The sequence below is a fragment of the Hypomesus nipponensis genome, chromosome 19, assembly GCF_054491055.1.
Source record: "Hypomesus nipponensis isolate SF chromosome 19, ASM5449105v1, whole genome shotgun sequence".
Lineage (NCBI taxonomy): Eukaryota > Metazoa > Chordata > Actinopteri > Osmeriformes > Osmeridae > Hypomesus > Hypomesus nipponensis.
In genome coordinates, this window is record NC_140379.1 from 15,643,833 (window position 1) to 15,670,221 (window position 26,389).

General features: G+C 49.1%; 1 protein-coding gene across 1 annotated transcript in view; it reads left to right on the forward strand.

The window, feature by feature from the left end:
• sox6 (SRY-box transcription factor 6) overlaps positions 1-26,389 on the forward strand; it is a 151,727-nt gene that overhangs the window by 24,773 nt on the left and 100,565 nt on the right. Inside the window, exons 4-5 of the mRNA XM_084682643.1 lie at positions 6,519-6,569; positions 24,772-25,018. Of these exons, the coding sequence (XP_084538769.1) occupies positions 6,535-6,569; positions 24,772-25,018 (282 nt within the window). The 5' untranslated portion in view covers positions 6,519-6,534. The remainder of the gene's footprint in view (positions 1-6,518; positions 6,570-24,771; positions 25,019-26,389) is intronic.

Consider the following 26,389-nt stretch of genomic DNA (forward strand, 5'->3'; position numbering starts at 1 on the left):
GGGGAGTCCTGAGCTCTAATGACAGCTATTTCCAAAGACTTTAAAACTCTCTTTCCTTGGCCAACCTGAGTCGGATTGTTGGGAGCTAACAAGCCCGATCACTGCCTGAGAAAGAGGAGAGAGGGAGGGGGGAGAAAGGTGAAGAAAAGTTCTTCAGATCCCTAAGGTCCCCTGTACCTGCTGACTGAGAATGGAACACTGGTCAAGGGTATAGTTAACATGCTATAATGTTATCATTATGTACTGCATGTGTATTGTAACGATCAACGGTAATGCCAGTTTTTAGGTTGAGATTGTTATCATTAGCATTAGCATCACTGTAAGCCTCCTCTTGTTGTGGACAAACCCATAGCAGCTGTTGGTACTGCTGCTTGTTTCGAGCGTTTAGAGCTGTGGATTCATGTCCAAGTGGCTGGCTTACCTTGGCTGTAACATGAAAATGTTGAGGTCGTCCATTTGTAGCAAGCCCATCTAAGTGTGTGTTTGTGTAACCTCTGCTATGTTGGGAAAACACAATCTTAAATCTCACTGTGTTTAGACTGTTTTGTGAACAACATACCATTCTTAGGTCTTTCCCATTCACAAACAATTATAAAAACATTCTGTTGAAATGCATTCAAACAGATACGACATTTGAAAAGAGATAACATATTGAATGATTCAATTTTTCAATTATATAATGCTGTGCAAAGATACCACAACATTGGAAGGACAATGTAGCAACGTGGTGTTGTTGTCAATACAGCAAGTACAATGGAATGCATGAGGAAGCCAAGAATAATGTAGGTGTCATTCAGTATTTGTGTCATTAATAATCCCTTGGTTAATAAATGTACTGTAGCCCCAGCCCAGTCATTTTGGCATTTTGACTCAAACAGACTTTCACATTGCTCCAACGTCAAAACAAATCAGGGTGGATCAGCTTGAACACAGGATAAAGTCATTACCCTTCAACGTAATTAAATAATTCAACCCAACCAACTTTAGAAGGCTTAGAAACACCCGTACCTGTGTGTGTGTGTGTGTGTGTGTGTGCGTGTGTGTGTGTGTGTGGGGGAAAACATGACCCATTAGATCTTTCTGAGAAATCAGCTGCCACCGTCTGAAACCACCACCCTCCCTAATTGATCTCAACATGAATGGGAGCACAGTCATGTTGTTCTGGTGCCTTGTTAGTGCTGGTGGGCTGGGTCTCCCTGGGTCCCCCTGGGTCCCCCTGCCAGTGGCCACGTGTGTGCAGGGCCTCCCTCGGCCAGCCTGCCCTCCTGCACGTCCTCGCAGGGCCTCCCGAGGTGGCTGGATCTCTGGGCTGATATCAAGGAGCCTCTAATCTGGGCCCATTAGCGGGCCCTGTCATTCACACACACACGGTGTCGGCCCGATTTAAATCAAATGAAATGAAGATAGTTGTTTCTGCTCCCTTGGCTTCACTCATTGCCATAAACATATGCTCTGTGCCCCGCTTCTTTCCATCTTATTTATGACTTTAATTTGTTGTGTGGGCTGCGCTAGAAATCAAATTTAATCCAATCCTCACAGGGACCCTGTCATATAATAACATGGTAATTTCTGTGTATCCTTTTGAAAAATGAGGAAATTAATTCTTCCTGACATGTTCTAATTATTCCAGTGTGAACAGCGGTAGACCGGCCCCCCCCCCTTCACCCCCCCCCCCCCCCAGGCCCGCCTACCCTCCCCTTCCTACCCCCCCCCCCCCAAGCTCCCTAAGTGTTGGAGGCAAGCGGCAGGCGTTGGGAGGGGGGGGGGTGCTAATGCTGACCAGCAGCGCGTTTAATTTGAAACATGAGCCGACACCTTTCAACACACCTTCCTAATGTTGGAGAGCCTCACACAAATTAATTCACTACTCATCTGGTAGCTTCCACTCTGGGGGCTGTAGGGGTAAGAGACACTGGAGCTGTTAAGTCAAGGTGTAGTAAGGTGTGTGTGTGTGTGTGTCGTGTGTGAGCTGCGCTGGTCATAGTCAAGCGTGTCGTTGGTAGGGAAGAGGAGAAGGGGGGGTGGGGGTCTGTAGTTGTTTTTCTTTCTCTCTCTTCTTCTTTCCTCTCCCACTACTGTCAGTGACAGCACACTTTCACACATCCCCCTTGCTCTAATGAGAGCCCTGAAATGCTTATATAATTAGACTGTCATCAGCCAGTCTTAAACACAGATCCTGGATCTGCATGGCAGCTCTGTCTGGGGAGACACCTCCTAATGTCAATCTGACAGAGCTTCCTGTAGACCCCCCATCCCCCCATCCACCCAACACATCCACCCAACACATCCACCCGTTCTGGCTGGTCCAGCCCAGCCCAGGGCTCTGCAGCTCAGGGCTCAGCTCAGGGCTGGGTCTCCTCATCTCCGGGGGCTGTGTGTCTTTGTAAACTCAGGCAGGAGCAACCTCTTCCCTCCCTGTCAGAGAGACACCCCTCCCTCCCTCCCTCCCTCCCTCCCTCCCTCCCTCCCTCCCTCCCTCCCTCCCTCCCTCCCTCCCTCCCTCCCTCCCTCCCTCCCTCCCTCCCTCCCTCCCTCCCTCCCTCCCTCCCTCCCTCCCTCCTTCCCTCCTTCCCTCCTTCCCTCCTCCCTCCCTCCCTCCCTCCCTCCCTCCCTCCCTCCCTCCCTCCCTCCCTCCCTCCCTCCCTCCCTCCCTCCCTCCCTCCCTCCCTCCCTCCCTCCCTCGTCTGCCTGCCTCCCTCCCTCCCTCCCTCGTCTGCCTGCCTGCCTGCTTGGCTCCTTCCAGGACCCCTCCTTCATAAATCTTCCCCCTGTGGGATCATTGATTAATTAATTGCCTGAAATTAAGACACCACAGTTGTTCCTATATGACATATCTTCTGAATGACAAGGCAATTACACCCGGAGCTTGGTTTATGTTCAAAAAGAAATTTAATCGCTGTGCAACAAGGGAATCTTAATATCATCACTGGGCCAGAGCGGAGGTGCTTAATATGAACGGTGGCTCCTTGGCAGAATTTATATGATTAAGCAGAACCAAGAGTGGCACATCCAAGTGTGTGTATGTGGGTGTATGGGTGAGTGTGAGTGTGTGTGTGTGTGTGGGTGTATGGGTGAGTGTGAGTGTGTGTGTGTGTGGGTGTATGGGTGAGTGTGAGTGTGTGTGTATGTGGGTGTAGGCCCATTCTATGGGCAACTGTAACATTGACAATTAAACCTTCCAATTGACATTCACCTCATCACATATAGTCCTCATTCATTGGTTGGTCGGTAGCCTCAGATTTCATAATTACCTGGGTGGTGTCATTGGCAAATGTTATCTCCTTTAATCTCTCCATTCTCCTCCATTGGTCTGGCAAGGGGACACAAAAGAGGGTCACCCTGGACATTTTATTATGGAGTACAATGCTGAGTGGCCTCTATCACCAGCACATTTAAACTCAAAAGAAAGTCAAAGAAAGTCACGTTCAGCTGAATGTTCCCCACTCAACCCTCTCCTCCCAGGACCTAGTCGCCTCTCGGAGGGGGATGGCACAGAACAAGAACAAGAACAGGTTCCTAGTTGAAGAATGATTTCACACAGAGTTTTGACAAAACAAAACTAAGAAGTAAACTAGCCAAATGAACGACTGCTAATATTAAATGAACTTCTTGGAACCTATGAAGGCCCCAGAACTGTAATTCATGTATTCCATACAGTAAGTGTGTATTAGTAATGTGTGTGTGTGTGTGTGCGTGCGAACGGGTGTATGTGAGTGCACGGGCTGGAGAACAGAGGACTGGTATGGCGTCATGCTGGAGGGGAAGAGAGCAGGGCTTTGTGAGTGGTGGGTGGGTCGCTCCATGACTCAGAGAGAGGAGAGGCGGCGACGGGGAGTAAAGTCCTCACACCCTGCGGGGCGGGACTCTGCCCTGACACTGCGCTCCTCACGCAGGGAGCATCTGCTCTCCTCACCCGCCACTCCACTCTGCTCTCCTGTGGTCTGCTCTACTCTGCTCTACTCTACTCTAATCTGCTCGGTTCTGCTTATCCTGCCTATCCCCTTTAAAGAGTACGGGATTGGCTGAATCTGGATCGGCCTCTCTGCCATCCGCTGCTTCATCTACCTGCATTTAGGGATGGTATAGAGGTCCTCCTCTCTCCCCTCTCAGTTCTATGGAGGAGAGAGGATGCTGTGGGCTCCAGGTGGATCCCTGCTCTCCTACCAGCCCGACAGGGAGCCGTGCCGTGTGTTCGCCGGGCTGTTAATGATGCAAGGCTGGAGCTGCCTGCTCCATGCCAAGACCCACACGGCTGCCGGTGCTGCCTTCATTTAGCAGTCAATTTGACTGGAAGTTTCAAATCTGGCCTAGGTTAGGGGGACGCGCCGAGGCCGTGTTAATAGCTAGCTTGTTGGCCATATGGTACTGCTTTAATAGAACACATTTGTTGCAGATGGTGGGAGAGTTGCTCGGGCAGAGGGAACTCTTGGCACGGGGACGCTGGTTCTTCGAAAGGCCCCTGGGTATCCCAGCCCGGCCCGGCCCCCGTGCTGTCTTTGCACAGTGAGAGCCCCTAGTCTTCATGCAACAGCAGCGCTGCCCTTGAATGGTGGACTGCTCTTCACTTCAAACTCCCATCCTTTTTAGGTCCAACGGCGAAGAGCAAACACTAAGTCAGTTTTTCCTCCCGGGCCCGCGCTCCAAACCGCACCTTGACGTCCGCAGGCTCACTGCAGTTGTCTCTGTGACCACAATGGAGTTTTATATGGCATGGCACAGCTGAGGAAACACAGTCAGAGAGCAAGAGACCAAAAGAGGGAGAGAGAGAGAGAGTGAGAAAGAGCAAAAGACAGAAACCGTCACAAAACAGACTCTTTCGAGCCTTGTGTGTGTGTGTGTGTGTGTGTGTGTGTTCATCCGTGTGTGCAAACAGGTTCATGGGTCCACGTGTGGGTGTGTGTGTGTACGTGCGTACGTGTGAAAGTGTGTGTGTATTCACACTCTCTCAAGAGTAGTGAGGAGACACGCTCGATTGGTCCGCCACCATTTGACTGTTGTTTTCTCACATTGTCACTGGCGTGGAGATGGCGTGGGTCTCCTGTGCTCTGAGGCCCGGCGTGCTGAGTGGAGAGCAGAGCAGAGCCCCTGGCCTAACCCTCCAACCCCTCACCCCACCCTCCACCCTCCACCCCAGACACCTGATTGTGAGAAAAGTCTCAGCTGAGCCCAGCGGGCCTCTGGGGTCCCTGCCCTGCTAAGTGCTGGCCGGCTGAAAGACAAGCTGTCCTTGGGCCTTGGGCACAGCCCAGTCTTTCCATTCTCTCAGCGACTTTGTCCCACAGCCCTCAGCCCCACTGGAGAGGAGAGCAGAGCGGAGCGGTGAGGAGACGGAAGGGGAAGAGAGGAGATGGGAGGAGAGGAGAGAAAGGGAGAACAAATTAGACCCATGTCACTAAAACTGAAGGCATTTAGGGCAGAGATGCTGGATGTCTTCTACTCTGATGTGTGTTATTTATGATGCTGTCTGCAAGGAAGTCGAATGTTTTAGCAGGAGAAAACACTAATTAGTTTCAGCACTTTTTTTTCTTCTTTCTTTTCGCAATGCCGCTACTGAGTATTGCATTTTTTAACCCAAGAATTGAAGTGCACGCTCCAACTCCAGCTTGTGGCTGATAAGACATGTGCCATTTACATAGAAGGGCAGGCTTCTTCATTCTGGTGATGATGAAGGCAGACACAGTGAAAAACCCTTGAGCGCGATTACTTTCGCTACCTCTCCGTCCGGTGACTTTTATATTTTTTGTTCGTGGATCAGTTGTTTTTTTTACCACTTAAAACAAACCTTTGTTTTAATTTATTGCAAAAATTGTGTTTTATATTTCAAAAAAAATATAGATATTTTTTAGCACTTACAAAAAAGCCCATAACAAAGTCCCAAATCCTTTGGCAGCCTTCGTTTTTACCAGTAAACATACAGCACCGTAGTGTGTAGACCAATTATAGAGGCTAATGGAAACCTGTTGGTAGTCATTTCAAGCCATGTGCCTCAGATATTTTGCGGGCGAGGCTTCTGAACGACCTCTGCGAGCGGTGACATCATGACCACATCCTCCCGCCTCCTTGGCGGTGCGTGGCCCAGCGTCGGGACCCTGTGGTGGGGCTCCCAGAAGCCTCAGCTCCCCCGCCACACATGGGCCACAGCTGGACCACCTCACGGTGCATCTCGGGCCTGCTCTGGGATCAGCGGTTATACAAATGACTGTGTTAGTCTGGACAGAGCCCAAGACATGGGCTGCTCTGGGATCAGTACAAAGGTTTATTTGAAGCAAGCCTATCATCAGGGCTGGCCATGAAAACCAAAACCATGTATGCAAATCCACTCCCCTGGAGCAGGGGCTGGAATCATTGATCTCAGAGTTTAGGAGGGCAGAGGATGGGGTTGCTGTCCTCCTCACTGCTAACGTGTAATTAAAGACATGCCTTGTTATCAAACAAAGATGTGTGCGTTGCTGTGTGTTGTTCTGCCTGTTGCTTCATTCACGGTTAAACTGGTTCTCTGTGTATTTCTCCCGCCGCAGAACCCCACGCGCTGACATGGAGGGCTTCCTTCGTAGCAGCTTTTTACTGAGGTTAGTTTCTTTTCTGTTGTTGTCGCTTGAGGTCAGGGGGGTCAGGGTTAGGTTTAGTCCTAGACCTACCACCTAGGGGTGTGTGTGTGTGTGGGGAGAGGGGTGGAGGGGTGGAGAGGGGTAGTTGGTGTAGAGGGCGGTGTAGCCCTCCCTTAGACCTGCAGCATACCAGCACGGTCACAGACATATTGGAGACTAGACACTTTCCCCATCCCTCCCCCCACCACATACACACACACACACACACACACACACAGATACACACACACACCACTGCCACCACCACCAGCACCACTCCTATACAGGTGTCCTACCAGGGTTCACTAGTCTTCGTTGTGCATGCTGTTTTCTGTCCTTCACCTCCCCACCACCACCAACGCTCTCTCAGTCAGAACATGTGGTAGGTAAGTGAAGTCTGTGTGTGCGGGGGGTGGGGGGGTGGGCCGCTCGGTTTGGGCTTCCTGTTGTGTGTGTGTTTGTACTCAACCGCAAGTTTACAACAACCAAAAAAAGAAACGCCAGTTCTTTTTTCTTTCTTTTTTTTTCTTTGCTCCTCACCTCTTCCTGTGATTCTAATTAAGAATCAACGCTGTCATTGCACACAGAGGAAGTAAATAAGAGATAGCGTCTCACCATTGGCTGCTGCGCTAGCAAACCACCCTCTCCTGCAGGCTTCAGTGTTGCAGCCTAATTAGCAGCCTCTCATTAGAGGCCACAGCAGCAGCAACAACAGAGGCAGAGGCATCTGCCTTTCAAAGCTGCTGTCAGCCAAACTTTACTAAAGCTAATGAATCCTCTTTGATTTTGTTTCAAAAGGTCACTTATTTGATTAAATTAACAGGGCTTTTTTTTTTTTTACTAACTCTCTCTAGCAGAGCGGTGCTAGCCCTACAAAGACAAGACGTCCGAATGCAATTTAATTTAACACGATTCGGTAGATAAGCTATTTCTGAAAAAACTGACAATATGTTCTTAGCCTGCTAATGCATAATTCAGATCTGTTTAATATCCCTTGGATGTGTAAAGTTAGTAGTGTTTCCAGAGGTAGTAAGCTAGTGTCACAGGCTGTTCTAGCTGTTGTCGCGGCCCTGGGAAAAGCTAGGGATCGTATCTAGCCACATGGTCTTGACAGTTTTTTTCAGGACACTAAGACAACAGTGGAGGCTTGGTCTGACTCAGGCCACCTGTTGAGCAGATAACTGAGATAGTCTCGTGGTGGGGGAGGGGAAGCAGTAAGACAACAGCTCTTAAATCCACCCTGAGATACTCTCGACTCGACTGAGATAGAGCTTTGAGCACCACACGAGGAAGTGGTGGGGAAGGGGGGGGGGGGAAATAGAAGAGGAGAACTTGACCTTTGACGTCGGCCTCTTTCGTAACACTTTGCTTTTGTTGTTTGTCAAAATCATTAGTCGGCGAGAGAACACTGTGATTAATCTAAGTAAATGCATCATTACGGGCCCTAATCCACATCCTTCTGTCACTGTCTGCTTTAATTAAAGGAGAAGCAGCAGTACGGCGATATCACGCACAGACCCGGGTGATTGGAAGAGGGGAGGCCTCAACAATCAGGCCAAGATTAAAGGCTTCAGGGTTTGCCCTTTTGCTTGGCTACTGCTTGTTGTGTCCTGCGGAGGGAGGGAGGGACTGAGGGAGGCAGAGTGCGGGCGTGGGCGCTCGCGCGCGCGAGAGAGGAGAGGGATCGAAAGGGAGGAACGTGACAGGGAGGGAGAGGGCTATGTTTCCTCAGTGTAGCATCGACATCTTTTCTTAAGCAACCGAACTGGGTCAAAGGAGGCTCTGTCAGTGCAATTATGCTAAAGTATGACAGCAGCTCTGCCCCGTGTCTCACTCGATACATGTATTTCGTTGTCGCACTCTGACGAGGCTCGTCGTCTCCTGATTCGCCCACCCTCCCCAGCTGTGAGGCCCATCACTAGGGCTGGTTCCCCAGCAGATGTTCAAGGTGGCTTCAGCGTGTGTCCCACTCTCAGTGGCACGCCATGCCTGCCAGAGCCCAGCTCAGTGGGCCATTATGACTCAGGGGTTAGGTTATGACTCATTACTGTCAAAACTGTTGAAAAGCACTGGTCCCCGTTTTCAGTGTATGAATAAATAACGCCAGTGTTTAGAGCGAGTCGAGACAGGCACATTCAAAATAAGGATTGTGAAAAATACATCTGCAACAAATACAGACTGTTGAAAGGTATGGGAAAGTTTGAAAAAGGTGAACTTGGTATGAATAATGCAGCTCCAAGCCTTTGTACTGTCTTTTGAAATAATGACAGTCTGTTTAATACTCACAATCCAGGCACTACAGAGGCATCGGCAACACAGTGAAAGAATGTAGTAAATTATACAAGAAGTTCACAATATGTTTTAGTGGATGAGGACTGTTCAGGCTCACATAAGGAGGTAACTTACTGCACTTTGTTTCAGAAGACCGCATAAAAACATTAGAAGAGAGGAGAAAGAGAAGAGAGAGAGAGACATAAAGAGAGAGGAGAGAGAGAGAGAGAAAAAAGAGTGAAAGAGAGAGAGAGAGAGAGAAAAGAGTGAAAGAGAAAGAGAGAGAGAGAGAGAGAGCTGTCCCTCGCTAATCCCAGCAGAGAAGACCTCCTCCTACAGCTCTGCCATTATTTGACGTAATGAAAGGAGAAAGTGTGCAACACTGAGATTGTTAATTAATTTAGTCTAACAAGATGAAGATAAATGAAATTCACTGAAGGTTGACAAGGCAAAGGGGGCCACTTAGCATTCCTGCTTCCCTCACACTCTGCTTTCCCCAGCCGTACAATAGGACCCTGTTAAAAGGTGCAGCAGCACGTTTAGACAACCCCACTGAGCTCCCACCCGTCATATTAAATGCCATTTCACTTAACTTTTTATTCAGTGCTTTACAGCATAACATATAAACATTATTACCCCCTGTGAATGTTTTTTGATCTCGATGTACCGTATATCTTTGTATTTATAGTGTAGCCTATTATAAATGGGCTAAACTAGGCCTGTACAGATATGTGTCAAGATGTGCCAACACATAAGTTTTAATCTTTTGACTTCTGAGACCATTCGGTAAATTGATTTTAGTCATTAGGAACATTTTGAAAGGAGCCACTTAGATTTGCCAGACTGCAGTGTTAAGTTCAAGGTAGTGTATGGTTGGGCACAGACTATCGCTCTCTTTCTTCATGTCTCTCTCTTCCTCTCAAAGACTCTCCACCCCCCCCCCCCCCTCCATATGATAAACCTGTGTGACTCCAAGCCTCTCACCATATGAATGGCGAGGCGGCCCTAATGCGGCTTGGTGACTATCTGAGCGGCAAAAGACGGATAAAAAAGGAGAAAGGAGATTTTTCTAAAAAGCCAGAGAGTTGTCTTCATCCACCCCCTTTTCAACAAATCAGCAGTATATCAAGGACTTTCTTCTGTGGACTGTTCTATACCAGGCCAGCATGGCTGTACAGACCAATCATTATGGCCGCCATTCTCTCCTCCTGTAGTCCTCAAGTCACCAACAATGGGTTGTTGATTGTGTGGACAACAGCAGAACAATAATGTTCTTTGTTTTGGTGGCAGGGCAGCATTTTAATGTCCAATGCTCGATAATGGCCTCATTATTGTTATTCTTAGAGCAGGCCTCACGAAAGGGGAATAGATGGTTGCAGTGCGTCATTATTTTACACATTTCGATTAGCTCATCATGTTGTCTCTGTCCGAGTAGAATCATAGCTAATTAAGGCGAAGGAGCCGTGCTCGCGAGCTATGACCTGTGACTTAAGCTAGCTCTTGATAGGCCAATAATATGAAGAAAAAAAAGGTGGTAAAAAGAGGGATTAGTCCTGTTGCCGTAGTAACTCCAACTTCCATCTGCGAGGGAACAATGGACTTGTGTTTCTCCTGCACCTTGGTTTGAAAAAAGAAAATCGAGAGGCAGAGCGAGAGAGTGTTCTGAAAGGACAAGACCCTTTTTAACAACAAAGTGGGGATCCAGGCCTAATAGGCTCTTTGGTGGAGTTGTTAGGCGAGACCACTGGGGGATTGGGGAGCGGAAAGGTCAACATGTAATCCAAGGACAGCGAAGGTCATCCTCCCTTTTGACAATAGAAGTTTGTTCTCTACCTCCACTTGTTCGCCATGCACAGACACCAAACCTGCAGTTCAGCCACTTTAGACACTTAGAAGTAAAGAGAGTAGAGAGTGATGGAGGGAAAATGAGACAGAAAATAAAAGGGTGATGGAGGGATGAGTCAGGGTGCAGCCACAGTTTAGTGAGAGAATAAAAAGAAGCATGCCGTATAGCCAAGGAAACCTATACCGGCTCCCAAACGGACTCTGAATAAACACAAACTAGATCAACACCAGAGACTTGGAAGAAAAATTACTTCTCCAATTAGACGGAGCTGTTTGGCCTCCCTCCAGCCTATGCTCATCCATGCCTCCCACTCCCCTGCTCTGGAGAAGGGAACCGGAGAGGAACTAGTCTCTCCATTTGTTCCTGGCACCTCAACATGTCGTGTTGACACCAACTTTCCCTCCGGTGTTAGACACGGTGTACGCAAACACCACGCTCACTCTGCCACGGCAAACAGGTGAAGAAGTGCAAATACTCAGATGCCCCATGTGATTAGGGCAGGGACTAAAACACTCATTAGACCCAAAGCATCACAGCATCAACTTCAACATACTCACTAGAATGTGTTTGGACACACAAACGAATATTTAGGGTCCAAAATGGAGCCTCGTGTTCAGACTCCCTCACGTTGACATGGGGGGCCACCATCTTCCTGTGGTGGGGATGACAGAGCAGACAGTGATAGGCCCAGCAAGGAGACCGGCAGAGGGCTCATCTCCAAGGGGGAAAGGCAGAGTTATGAGACCATGATCTACAGTGCTACAGTATGTGTTTCTCTTTACGTTTTATGTCCCTTATTACAGCTGCAATACGCCGGCTCACATTAAGCTAATTTACGGGCCGGGCCAGCAGAACAGCATCGCGGGTTAATGAATCTGGCATTACTAATTACACTACAGCCTGACCCTGCAGCTGAGCAGGATTTCAGATTCCCTGTCTGGGGGAGTTGAGGAGCACTGACAACTCAATGTACAGTAGGCTGCCCCTCAATACTTATCATCTAGCATCACTGCTAACATACTGTATACTGTTATAGTCTTCCTTTCTCTCCCTATCTCTCTCCCTCTCCCTCTCTCTTCAGCCTCAAGTACCTCCACTCTGCGTTTCTGACACACTCTCCCTGTGAGCCAAGCCTTTCAATTTAGATTTCAATTATCATGTTAGTTTTGTGATTAGACTTCTGTCCTCCAGGAACTAGACCTCTCTGCTCCTCTCTTTCCCCCTCTTCCCCTGCAATCACAGCCCATCTGATGAATTGTGCATATAATTACGGAAGTTATTGAATATGCAGATCGCTGCTTACACTTGGTGGGCTGTTCCTAATGCATTAACTCTAACTGTATCAAACAAGGGGCCCTGGTAAAGAGCCCTGGTAAAGAGCCACTCCAGTAATGAGAGAGGGCCAGTGTATGCCATTAGTCAGGGATAATAGCTGCAGCTAAGGGGAGAACTCAATTAAAAATCACACATCCACATTATGATCCTTGTGTGTGTGTGTGTGTGTGTGTTTTTGTGGGATGAGTCACAGCTAGTGTGGAGCTAGGGCAGAGCTGGACTTGGCCAGGGAGTAGGCACCAGCCCCAGGGTCTGTGCTGTGGCGCCCACAGCTCGCAGCTCTCTCTGCTGGCCAGCCCACACACTTGGTGTTTACGAGCCGTTCAGCGTGAGGTATGCTCCCCCCGTCTTACCCCACCGTCATGTGACCGCCGCTGCCGTCTCACGCCCCCGGTCGTCCGGTCGTTCCCCAGCGGCTCTGGGGGGAGGGGAGGGGGGGGGGGAAGGGGGAGCACTTCACAGGCACAGGAGTGGCAAATTTGGCCCGTTTTAGTGAAAGCTTTTAGATGCCTCTTCACTCCTTTTGCCTCTTGTCCGTGAAGCAGAGGAGTTATCGACACAGGTAGACGGGGCCCCTAAGCCACGGCGCATGATCTTGTCCTGGAACCTCACAATAATTCAATCTTCCTTCAACTTGGTCCCGGTTGACTAATGTGGTTTGTACTGACATTACAGTAAACAGGAACACAGGTGGAGAAAGAGAGAGAGAGAGAGAGAGAGAGAGAGAGAGAGAGAGAGAGAGAGAGAGAGAGAGAGAGAGAGAGAGAGAGGGAGAGAGAGAGAGACAGAGAGAGAGAGAGAGAGAGAGAGAGAGAGAGAGAGAGAGAGAGAGAGAGGGAGAGAGGGAGATAGTGAGTGTGCAGCAGACAGATGGGCATGATAGAGAGACTCTGTGTTCTGCACTGAGAGCTGTGACATGATCACAGGACTCTGTGTTCTGCACTGAGAGCTGGGACATCATAGCAGGATGGGGCCTTGAAAAAAAAAGTCTTAAGCTAGAGTTTAAGCGACTCATAAGTGGAGTTTAGCTTCTATGATTCATTGAGGACACAGTTCCAAAAAACATGACAAATCAAATACAGGGGAGAATCCCCCAACTCCCACCCTACACCTCCCGGATATTCTGAAGTGTTGCAACGTAGCGGCCATTTGTAACTGCTGTTCCTGGATGACCACAGTGATGACATCTGTCAGGGGGTTTAATATACTCCCTGTACATACATACCCACACACGCACCACACGCAATTAACCTCTCAAGCTTCACAGTTGACAAACATGCAGTGACATGGAGATTTTTTCAGAACCACAGGAACATGAATGCACAGCATGAATTATGATTACAGTGTGTTTATAATGCTGTGTGTCGTATAATACATAATTCTGTTGGTAAGTGGAGTGGACCAACCTGATTCCTCTCGGCCTGCTATTGTGCCTGCACAAAGGAGTCCACCATGATATGTTTCCTGGCTGACTGCACACTCCCCTGGCCCTATTTTTGCTTAAATAACAGCTTTTGAAAAGCTCCTTGGACATGGTCTTTACTAGCTGTGAGACTGGAACACACACTCACACTCGCACACACATGCACACCCAAAAATACAATTCTATTGGTGAAAAAACTGAATGTTAAAGGATGTACAATAAGGAGCATTGGAAACACACTGCATGTGAGATTCAAGGCTTTTCGCTTATTGTTTTGCTTGGCCAATGACAGTGACAGGAAGTCATTGTACAGTATCCATAATTCCACCAGACCAACAATGTTTATTCATTTGAAAAATATCGGAATGCCTTTAAGAATGCACCCGCATACAAATCTAGACATTTTAAGAGGAAAGAATAACTATGTGAGCCATGTGTCAGTTTGGCTTTGTGTCGCATGCAGACGAGAGGCAAAAGGGTCAAGGGTCATGGCTGGATGTGCTTCTCTCTTGTAACCGGCTCTTGTGAGTAAAACCCTGAAAGAACTGTAGCACACACACACACACACACATGCACATGCATGGGCCGCTGTCCATGGTCCCATGCATATTATTAGGTTAATGAGATTGTACATGTTTACATCAACTGTTAGCTTAACAGGGGGTCAAGAGGTGATTTGGCTAATGGGATTATGTACAAGCTTAAATAGCATTGTAGTGGCCCGTGAACACACACACACACGCGCGTACTGTGTAAGCTTGTGTATCACTACAACCTGCAATAGAGTATACTGCCTCCAGGCATGGATTCTAGTTTCCACTTCGCCGCTGCGTTACGACAGACGACCTTTGTCAGGTTCCTGCTATTGTTTGCAGATTGGTTGCACACTCCACATGCTGTGAAAGTCACATCTGCTACCTGGGGGCTGTGAGAGGAGGGAGGGTCAGAGGGCCAGGCCGGGGGAGAGGCACGAAGGGGTTGCTGGCCGAGGTCGAGGGCAGAGGAGTCCTGGGCGTGGGGAGGTAAGGGGTCTCACCCACTCATACGGCTCAGCTACAATCTCCATCCACTCATCCAATATTTGTGTGGCCTTCAGAGGCTGTTTGCCTTTTTTCTGTTTGCTTTGCTTATTTAAGTCTATTCGAGGCAGAGAGAGACAGAGAGAGACTGGGAGCGGGAGAGAGAGAGCGGGAGAGGGAGAGAGACAATTTCCAAAGGCCGCACTCTGTCTTTTCCTTTTGTTTGTTGCAACATGTACTTTTCGAGCGCGCCTGTCGATATGGACATTTGTCGTCCCTTTTGCTCAACATTTGGTTTGTGGGACAGGTTGTTTTGTAATGCATGCAGACGTCACACATACCCCAAAAGGTTGCTGTTTTCAACCATATTGTTTCACTAGACTTTGTAATGTTACAGCAGGGATGGCTTTTCTGATACTGAAACAGTGCAAATGTGTGAAATGTCGAGTCAGTCTTTTTGTCAACCACACCGTATAAAAGTGTTTTTGTTTAATATGTCTTTGATTGATTCTGCGATGGAGATCTAAAGGGGTTCCTTAGACTCAGATGAACAAAGGACCCCATTATGGAAGTGGGGCCCCTCTGAAATGGAGGAGTAGGTTGAGATTACCAGATTATTTCCTATTGGCCTGGAGAGCCAGCCAGCCAGCCAGCCAGCCACACAGCCCAGCCATGCTGCATTGCAAGACCCAGGCTGAGGCTTGGGCTGGGGCTAAAGCTGAGAGGAAGGCTGGGGCGTAATGGCAGTGGTGGCAGATAACCACAACAGAGCTGGGGCCCTGGGGCCCATACGTCTACCCAGGAACCTCAAGACTCATGGCCAGGGGCCAGACCCAGACACAATCCTCTCGTCTCCTGTTTTACCCAGACCTGCCGCCACCCTTGTGGCTTTTCTCTCGAAGAAAGCAATTGAGTTAATGATTTCATTGGGAAAGCCTGTCTCATTGTGTCTTCTCGGTCTTCCCAGAAGGAAGAAGCTACAGCGTGGTTGTGAGAAGTGTTAGTCAACACGCCGCTGGGCCCCCGGCGCCCTCTGAGAGGACGTGTGGCGTAAACGTTTCAACATCTGCTCCGTCGGCGTTTCAGAGCAGAACAACTATATCGTGTTTTTCTTTGCTCGCAGATTGCGTGGAATGCACGCTTCCAGGTCATAATTCCGAATCTTACAGATCGGTTCGTGGAAAGCTGGAGGGGAGAGTGTGCGTTTTGAGTGAATGCTGGGATACATGGTCGATAGCAGACTGCAGAGCCATTTTCTGTTTCAGTCAGCGCCTAATCCTCTGTAGCGCCCTGGCTGCCCCATCACAGGCCTGCGTGGGGGCCTGCAGTTCCCAGCTACACTGTGTTATTCTGCTCGACCATGTCCGTCAGCTCTCTGATTCTATTAGACCATGTTTCACAAGCTCCACTTACACTGGGGTTTCTCAGCACTGCGCCATGACTGAAACCATCTCTGCATAGCGAAAACACAAGCCCGGGCTGCGTACTACATGCCTTCTGTGAACCAGATTTTTGGGCAATTACTCAGACCAACGGCAAGGATCTGCTTTAGCTCTTCAGATGTCCTTTCCTACTTGTCATTTTTTTCCTTTTTTTTTTCCTACGGGCTGTCAATCAGCTGGGTAACTTTTAACCACCTCCAAACAGAGTCCGGGTGCCAGCATTCATTTAGCGGCTGGCTTTCATTCTGCTCTGCAGTCAGACCTGTCAGCCTGCTACACACTGTTGACCATGCTTTCTATTCAACAAGGGGCAAATGAATTGGTTTCAGTGGTTTAAATCGGCAATCAATGTCAGTTCCCCAACATAATAAGGCTTAATCATAAATCCGCGAGGTGTGGCCCGCCCGACCCCCCATTCGTCAGGCCCCTTCTACATGGCCTCATCTGGGAGGAGCAAATGAACTACCCCTGTTTTGATTTTCCAATTGACGTGTCACACGAAACGTGGCCACTCTCCCAACACGGCCCTTCCCCATCCCTCCCTGCCTGGTTGGTCCTCTGTAGACCTTTGGTTCTCTCCCACAGTCCCTCAGTTCAGTGGAGACACACACACACACACACGTACAAGGCCCTAAAGACAAAGAAAAAAAAATGTAGTTGTGACAAAGACAGATGCTTGTGTGCTTATTCACCCAATTAATTCATTCAATTCTAAAAGTAGAGAAGAGAAACGAAAGAGAGAGAGAAATCCCAGAAGAATGAAGGGGTGGGTCCGAGTGGAACTAATGAGCTGTTGTCCAACCAGGCTTTAGAATAGAGCTGTTTAATCAAAGTGGCGTTGAAGGTGATTTCCTTTCCCCTCACAGAAATCCATTTATGAGATGAGAATGAAAGGGAACAAAACTGCTTTTCTTTTCATTAGACGTTGCAAATTTTCCAATTTGGGTGACCAGCACTGTCGAAGCCCTCTATTTCGGGGGAAAGAAAGGAATTAGGATAGTGGCGGAGAAAGCGGGCCAGTGTGTGCCGACATTCCAGATGTCCAAACGGCAGTTGTACCAACCCCAGTGTTCTGGGCACGGGCCTCCGATGATGACCTCATGACAGCCAGACCAGAGACTGAGGCCCACACAGTTTCCCTGCCATGCAGAATAATAACCCTACCCCCAGAACCCTTTCACTATCTCCAGTGTCCCTCGCCTTTCCTACCCCCCCCCCCCCTTCCAAAATCACTCCTTCATAATTAGCCATTGTTCCTGCTTTTTTGGCGCGGCTATCTGAGTTTTATTCAGGGCCCGCTTTTCTTCTTCTGTTGCAGCCCTTCTCCTCGTCTCTCTTCCCTCTATTTCTCCAGTACACTCTCATTGTGCATCTCTGTAGAAACTTGTGACCCCTCCCCCCCCCCCCCCTCCGCCGGCCCCCCTCCCACTCCCGCCATCAGTGGACTGTGGGCGATGTTACATTTTGATTGGCTCTTTGCTGTAAAGTCTCAAGTGCGCAGAAGAAGTTATCTTTATAAATGACAGAAAGGACCTGCTTTGAATGGCGCTTTGTTTACTGTTTTCCTAAAAGGGGGGCCCCGCTATATTTCATCTGTCAGACTTGCTTTTCTTTCTCCCAACAATGCTTGATTGTTTCCATGAAACTTCAGGTTCCACCGACAGGAGAATTCTGTATTATTATGTTCCTGCCAAATTCCGATCTCTGTTTTCCTTCCCCTGCGCTCACAAAGGGCTCATAACTTACTGTCAACTGTGAGGCAAGCCACAAAGCTCCACTGTTGCTCAGCAAATAGGCTGTGTTGGTTGATGGCTTGACTGGCTGTAAAGTTTACTTAACTGCAGCGGCAGTGACAGAAGACACTTTGGGAACTGCATCCCCCAGAAGGCCAGACCTCTGCACGACAGAGAGAGAAAGAGAGAGAGAGGGAGAACAAGAGAAAGAGAGCGAGAGAGTGAGAGACTGAGGATAACAAAAAGAGAGATAGAGAGAGAGAGAGATAGAGAGAGAGAGAGAGAGAGAGAGAGAGAGAGAGAGAGAGAGAAAAGGGGGGGGGGGGAAGAAAAAAAGGAAAAGAGGCAGAGAAAGAAAAAAAAGAAGCCTTTTCTTGTCTGTCGGGCTGTTGGCTGGCCAGAGAGAGTGGCAATGCTGAAGTCGTAGTGCGGGGTACTGCTGCTGAGTCTTTGTAGCGGGTGCATTTCTGCTTCCACTCCGGCACCCTGCCACATGGATGCCCACTGAAACACAGAGGACTACAGGTCAGACTGGAGAGGACAGTGCAGGACGCCTGGGCCTGTCCGCGAGTGTCCGTGAGTGGGTGTTCCCAAACGCGCATGAGAGAGAAAGAGAAAGAGCGTGTGCGTGTGCGTGTGTGTGTGTGTGTAGGCGGCTCTCTCAAGCTGCAGGCAAACGGAGGAGGTGTGATGCCGTCCACACCTGATGTGACGCTGTGTCTCAGAGACCTGGAGGACGGCCCAGGGCGAGGGGGGGGTCTCAGTGTGTGAGTGTTCCCCCCCCCCCCGAGGAGACAGGCACACCTCTGCCCTCTCACACCTGCCTCAGCCTGGCAGGCAGGGGGGGGGGGGGGCAGGACACCCACCAGGCGTGCAGGCTATCCAGCTGCACAAGAGACGCAAGACAGGTCCTCCCACTGGATATTATTGCAAATAATTTACTGTGAAAAAGTAATTATCAATGCTCAGCTCAGTGTCTGAAGTGTGTACTTGAGGAGGCTTGCCTCATTTGCTCAGGATGGCTTTCTTTTGAGTGTGTGGTTTAGCTCCGCTAGCTACGATGGTTGCTAATACAGAAAGCATCAGAGGAGGGATTTGAAGTAGAGCAGTGAAAGTGGTGGCATAATTGAGTTGACTTTTTGAAGGGGGAAGGTCAACATTTATGGAGGAGCAATTTAAACAAATTCATTTGGACAACTCTCTAGCTACCTTTTTCAAATGTGTGTATTTCCCAAACCATTTGCCATATTTTAATATCATTACTAGTAATTACTTTGTCCACTCAGGTTTGAATCTCAAACTAAATGATTATGTTTGTAACCATGATACAAAGTGCGAAATAATATTTATTATTTTGTTTTTGGTAATAAGACTTCAACGGTAACGATAGAATATAATATTACATGTAAAATACTTGTATGTATTTTAATCAGGCAATATTTCAAAAGGAATATATAGGACGAATATTTCTCATGAATTTGCTTCTCCTCATTACAAACAAAAAGCCTGTAACTCAAAGCCTAACCATTTTCAAATGTCGGAAATACAAATTGACAGCTTTTTGCACTTTTTAGTTTCTGTACATATATTTGTGATTGTATGCACTACACTCCGGTAGTTTTAGCTGCTCTTAAGAAAACCATGCAGGTGTGTTTTTGCACTCTTCAAAGGAGTTGTGTGCACAAGCTGTTTCTCATTCTCTCTGTCTGTGCCTACGTGTGTGTGTGTGTGTGTGTGAGAGAGAGAGAGTTCCAGATATAGAATTAGACAGAGAGCCTATTATGTATGGAGAATCAGACCCACCTGAGACACTGCACAGTCACAATGGAGGGGGCTCATTTAATTGTGCTAAACTGAGAGGACTGTGTCAGTGATTTTCCAGCCACAAGCTGACAGGTAGTAATATCTCATTATAGCAGGTGAGGGCCCTGAGGAGCCCCGCTATGTCACCTGTGAGAAGAGGAGGGTTCCTCACTCAGCCTAGAGAGACACACACACTCCCGCTTTCACCCCTCCTCCCCCCTCCCTCTCTTTCACCCTCTCCCTCCCCTCCCACCCCTCCCACCCCTCCTCCCTCTATTTCTCTCCTCTCTCTCTTTCTCCAACCAGGCAACGGATACCAACACTATTTATCTACAATGAAACGCTTTCAGTTTTATCATTGCTGTATTTGTAGGCATTTTTATCAGTAGAGGGCTGTTTTCTAAATCACAGTAACACATCATAATGTATTTGTGTGTGTGTGTGTGTGTGTGTGTGTGTACTGGCATGTGTACAGTACAGTCTCACATGCTGTAACCCATGGAAACTTCAAGCTCCGTCATACGCCAGCCTGACTCCATATTTGGCTTTCTCATCGTTATGTCCTGAAACAATGGCCCTCTTTGTTTCAACCACTTATTCAATGATTTCAATCCCCGTTTTCTGGGTGGGGGTGTCTGAAGGAAAAACGGAGGCCTAATATTTTCCTCCTGCGGTGACCTGTTCCCAAAGCCCAGAGGGGCTCGAGCGGGGCTCGAGGGAGGGGGGGGGGGGGGGGTGAGGGGGGTGGGGGGGTTGAGACTGGCAAAGGGTGCGGGGAGGTGGGGAGGGGGGTGGAGAAGGGCAGGAGGCAGTGAGGTGCAAGTGAGGGGAGCCTGGGGGCAGCGGTGAGGGGGGGTGTGGGGGACTCTGGGGTGCCACTGGTGTGGAGTTACTGATCACCATTGTCTATAAAAGGTCAGCAGTGTGAAAGAGCAGGGAGAGCGGGCTGAAGGTCCCGAGCTTGTTACGGGGGGGGGGGGGGAAAGAAGATCGCCTCAGACACATGGCCCCGGTCATGAGACTCGGAAGACGCGCGGAGCTCTCCCCGCTAATGCTAACCAATTAAACAGAGGTTGTTGCGTGATGAAACATTATCAGTGGCAACAATTCATGACTCAAAGCATTCCAGGCCATATGAGACGTGCTCTGAGAACTGAGACCCTAATCCTTTAAATGTGTGCAATATTGTCAGCTATATATAGAGCTCCCTTTTCTCGCTTTTCTTTTTTCCCCCCGTCCGCTCCCCGCTCTGAAAAGTCCCTGTCGGGGCCTGGGCTGGGGGAGGGCTGGCAGCATTTCATGCACCTATTGATCAGTTTGGTTTGTTAGCCGTCCATTGTTATTGTGTAATCAAGCATGAGTGGAGACAGCTTGTCAGGAATCCACCAGAGAAAGACAGAGACTGGCCTCTCCGTGTTCTGGCTGTTCAGTATGCCAAGGCGTACATGTATATCAGGCTTATTTACGGGAGAAACAGATTCAATTATTGATAAAGAGTGAAGGAATTCCAGCAGCAAAGTGTGCACAGTAGTTAAGAATGTACAAACAAGCTCGTTTTTGCGGTTCCTGTTTGTAATACTCACGGTGTACAGTGTTGGACAACCAGACGACATATCATCTGGCTTCACATGTACCACTCACTCACTGCATGTTGACACGTGGAGCTGAACGGCAGCTCCTCCCTGGGCGGTGGTCGTGTTTCATGGCGCGCGCCGCTCTGCCGTCTGACCCCCGGTGCAATGACACCGTTTGGGTCCTGCCTGCCCGCGGGGGGGGGGGGGGGGGGGGGGGGAATATGATGGACACATGTTTGACCCCTGACATTTCTCTTTTGTGCCCATGTACTTTCGCTCTCTCCGCCGTGTTGCGGGTGGAGCATTGTCGAGGGCCTTTCAGGGGTTGGGTGGGGGAGGGGCGGGGGTGGTGGAGCGCTCTGCTCTCTCTCTCTCTCTCTCTCTCTCTCTCTCTCTCTGCTTTCTCTCTCTCTCTCTCTCTCTCTCTCTCTCTCTCTCTCTCTCTCTCTCTCTCTCTCTCTGCTCTCTCTCTCTGCTCTCTCTCTCTCTCTGCTCTCTCTCTCTGCTCTCTCTCTCTCTCTCTCTCTCTCTCTCTCTCTCTCTCTCTCTCTCTCTCTAGCTGCTCACAGCCCTCCCAGCTCTTCTAATAAATTATTAACTCCCGCTGACAAATACTGTTACGGAGCCTGCCGCAGATCTGTTGCATTCTCTAACAAGATCGTTGTAGACACATGTTACAGGAGGATGGAGTCAGTCAGCCCTCTCTCTCCCTCTTCCCCTCTTCTCCCTCTCCCTGTCAACCCAACCTCTCTCACTCTGTCTCTCCCTCTCCGTTCTCTTCCTCCCTCTCTGTCTCTCCATCTCCATTCTCTCTCTCTCTCTCCCTCTCTCTCTCTCTCTCTCTCTCTCTCTCTCTCTCTCTCTCTCTCTCTCTCTCTCTCTCTCTCTCTCTCTCTCTCACGCCTCAGCAGTTTGAGTGATGGCTCCAGACCAGAGTAAAAGTGCCTGAGAGACTGAATATTTTAGTGGTAAAATAATACCACTTGATTTACTGTGTAATACAAAAGAAGTGCTTTGTTTCGCTCTTGCACTCCATTGAAGACGGGCGTCTTGTTGTGCTCTAGGCTCTGGCTTTTTGGATGCATGAATAAAAAATGTGGCAGAATCTCTCTGACTAAACCCACCCAACCCCCCTCCCCTTTCTCTCTCTCTCCTCTCCCGTCTTCCACATCATCACTCTCGCTCTGCAAGTCCTGAACTTTGCTCTGAATTTTGATTTTCAATTAACACTCTCAATTTCAAGATCATTTTCTATTTGATATAATTACAGGAAACAATTTATTGGCTGATTAAAATTGAGGGCTGAGCCTTGCTAAAGAAAACAGCAGCGAGCCGACACAGAGGGGCACAGAGCGCAGCTCTAGCCCCCCCCCCCCCCCCCCCTCCCTACCTGACAGACCGGCCCTGTTTGCACAGCTGTGTGGGACCCTATGATTAACATGTGCAGCTATTGTTAATGCTGCCCCATTCACCAGCCCCAAAACTAAGACTGTGTGTGTGTGTACCGTGTGTGTACCGTGTGTGTACCGTGTGTACAAGTGCGAGGAAACGCATGCTTGCCCATGCTTGTGTGTGTCTTCCTCCACGACCTCACTGACGCCATCCATGTGTTTTCGACATGCTTATCCTAACGCATTGTGAAATAATATGCCCTGAACTCCCTTTAATGAACTGAATTTAACAATTCATAGCAAGAGAGCTGGTGTGCTCAGTGGTGTGTGTAAGTGGATGACATGTCTTCAATGGAGTGGTCCTGCTGTAGGGAAGTAGAGCACAATGAGGGCTGACAGGATCATGCAATGTGCGCATTCTCACTCATGGGGACTGACACACACACGCGCGCGCACGCGTATATACGCACGTGGATAGATTAGTGTAATATCAAAGCGGGTGTTAATCTCTCCTGGTGTCGGAAGGCGTGGTGACCTCTCGGGAGGCTTCCTCCCTCGGACTTGGCAGTTGTCAGGGGTCAGGGTTCAGGGAGGCTGGCAGAGCAGTGTGTGTTGGCTGAGTGTTCACACCCAGCGCTGCTTAGTCAGGTAGGCTGGAGCAGCAAGGACCTGCCACTACACAGCCCTTGACCTAGAATCCTCTATCTCTCCCCCTGGCCCTTTCTCTTGATCTCTCACCTTGACCTTTAACATTGGTCTTTCCTCCCCCCCCCCCCCCTCCACCCCCAGTAGTGTCACTAAACTCCTGTCACCCTAACCCTGTAGGGATGAGGAGAGCTGTACCAGACAGGGTTCACCTCTGACAACTTCTTCTCATATCTTGACAACCACACACACACACACACACACGCACACACACACAGAACTTCTTGTAGATAAGACGCTATAGTAACATGTTAGATTCGTTGACGACAGTCTTTGTTCAATCTCCTGCAGCTTAGAAGAACAGGAAGAACAGTGGCACGGTGAAAAGAGGATTAGGTGTTAAATATGTGCTGGCTGGCTCCACTTCACATCAGTAGGAAGGACATATTATCCTGTTATTAATACCAAATGCATAATTAAATTTGCTGGCACATAATTTAATTTCATTCATTGTAGGACATAGCGGGAGCTCAGACTCATTAATTTTGTGAAAAACTAAACTGGTAAAAAAAAAAAAAAAGATAAGCGAAAAGGGTTACCTAAAAAAATAAATAAAACACTGTTTAAATTGGAATGAACGTGAGTTTTCCTCCTTCAGCACCTGATATGTCAAGTGCACTCTTCACTGTAATATTCATGAAAGCATGTGGCACATTTGTGAATTTTGACTTCCTCGTTCTGTGCCTTCTGATTTCAGAGCTGCTTGAGACAGATTTATTGGCCGGGAGGAACGCTGTAACACAAAATGTTTAATCAGTGGCTAATTTGCAGGGTGGAAATTAACAGAGGAGAAGCTAGGAGGTTAGGTTTCTTTTGAAGGAAATCAATTCAAGCTCATTCGTTTTGCGATAATAGCACTTATGCTGGACATGAGAAAAGATTGCCTCCATAACTAATGGATATATAAATGTTGTGGCTATATAGCATTCTATATACTGAAGTTTAGCCCACTAAACAGATGCCTTTATCCTAAGTGACCCAGGACAAGAAGGGCATTTAGGGTCAATAGCGTTTCCAGCCCCTTCTTGCCAGTAAATCCTTCCTGAACCATCGGTTCAGCCGAGAGCGAGCATATTCATGTTGTTGACCAGGACAGGTAATTACCTTTGGTCCTTAGTGGTTTATTGGGAGCATGTTATGTGTTGGACTAACCCTCTTAGCAGCCTAATCATTGGCTGCCTGCTGAATTGGGCTCAGCCCAGGCACCTGTCCAACCCGGCTCAACACGTCCATTTACATTAAACAAAGGATTAGGGACCCCATGGCTCACTCCTGGGTCTGCTGCTGGCCCTTTGCCGACCCCCCCCCGCCCCAACTAACCCCTCCCCCTCACTCCTCCCGCATCCAAATCACTATTGATGGGATCTTGGCTGCTTTGATATGGCCTCTAGGCTCAGGTCAGGTGGGGCTGAGTCCATTCCATGGTTCTCCTCATGTGCACCACTAACTCACGCTGGAGCTTTGTGAGGAGCGCGCACGCACACACGCACGCACACGCGCACGCATACACACACGCACACTTCATTTGACAAGATGGTTTGACAACAATCTCCCTAGAGCTGCCCCACAGCCCCCTTCCGCAGGACAAACGGCCAGCTTGACTTTGCGCCTCCTAACCAGAGACTGTTCTCCTTCCACACAGCAGAATAATGTCTTCCAAGCAAGCCACCTCTCCGTTTGCCTCCGTCGCCGACGGCGATGACACCATGAGCCAGGAGCCACTGTCCTGGGAGAAGGAGGAGAGCTCCGAGGCCCACGGCACGCCCCAGCTGCCCCTGCACAGCCTGCTGCACCCCAACGCCAAGCCCCACCCTGACGAGCTGCAGCCCCTCAGCAGCCTTCCCCCAGACACCGACTGGGACAGCCTGGTGTCAGCCCAGCAGCGCATGGTGAGGCCCTCTCACACACACACTCACACGCATGCACACAGGGACACTTCTAGAATACGCTAACACACACACACACACATGTATAATACACTCACAGAATACACACACACTCACACACTCACACTTTCACACCGACAGATATAGAATACACACACACAGACAGACATACAGTATAATACGCTCACAGAACACACACACACACACACACACTGATACAGAGACACGGAGACTGACCTGTAAACAAAAATGTTTCATACAGTTATGAAACAGATCAGAAATGTTTGAAGTCCACTTAGCATCCTGATGTGTACAGTGTATCACTCAGTCAGTACAGCACCGTTTCTAGACAGCCTGTACCACGAGAGAGCAAGCGACAGTGCTGCATTGTGTCCCGTCAGTGTTGTGTGTCCAGCCGTCGTCATGGGTGAGGTATGCTCCCGACAATGTTCTGGATTTCCCCTTGATGACCTCTGTGATCTAGACGACAGCAATGGCCTGTTCTAACTTTCACCACTGTCTGGAGTCTTACAGTGAGTAAGGCTGACACATACAGCAGACCCAGCCTCACTGACACACACACACACACACACACACAAACACACAAACACACTGTGAGAGTGTGTGCGTGTCACTGTGTCCCAGCAGAGAGGAATTCCTCCACAAGGACACAGTCACAACAGAGGCCTCGGAACAATTTCAATGAAGACTTAAGACTTGTGCGTTCTGCCAAGTCCTTGTCTTTGAAGTCTAAGCCCCCCGCAAGTGTCTTGAGATCCTCCCCTCTCAGGGAAGAAGAGCAGAACAAAGTATTGAATTGCATCTCACGTCACACAAGACTTTATGAATCTATAAATAAAGAGACAATGAGATAAGTGGAAACCGAGATAGAGAGAGAGGGTGAGGGAGATAGAGAGAGAGATAGAGAGAGAGAGAGAGGGTGGGGGGGAGAGAGAGAGAGAAATAGGGAGGTAGGAAGAATGTTCTTGAAAGCCCCGAGCCCCGAGCAAGCCAACCTTCTCCCATCACTGGAGGTCTCTTTAGACCAGCATGCACTGGGGCCAAGATTCCGGCTCAACATTGACCCATTGTTTCCAGCTGGGTAGAATGAGACAGTCCCTCCATCCCTCCAGTTCAGTAAAGCTCTCTGACCCCTGGGATCCTGGGGCCCTCAGATAGGCAGCCGCACCCAACCGTCATCCTGTTATTATTAGTCCGGGCAGGCCCATCCGTATCCCCACCGTGGCTCCCCTCCCTCCAGACCCACTCGGTAGAACATGGCTCCGGCTCCACACCACGCTGTGGACTCGTTGAGAAGGGGGGGGTGGACTGGTGCTGGAGGGCTTTCCCTTGCACCGCGTTGGCCAGGCGGGG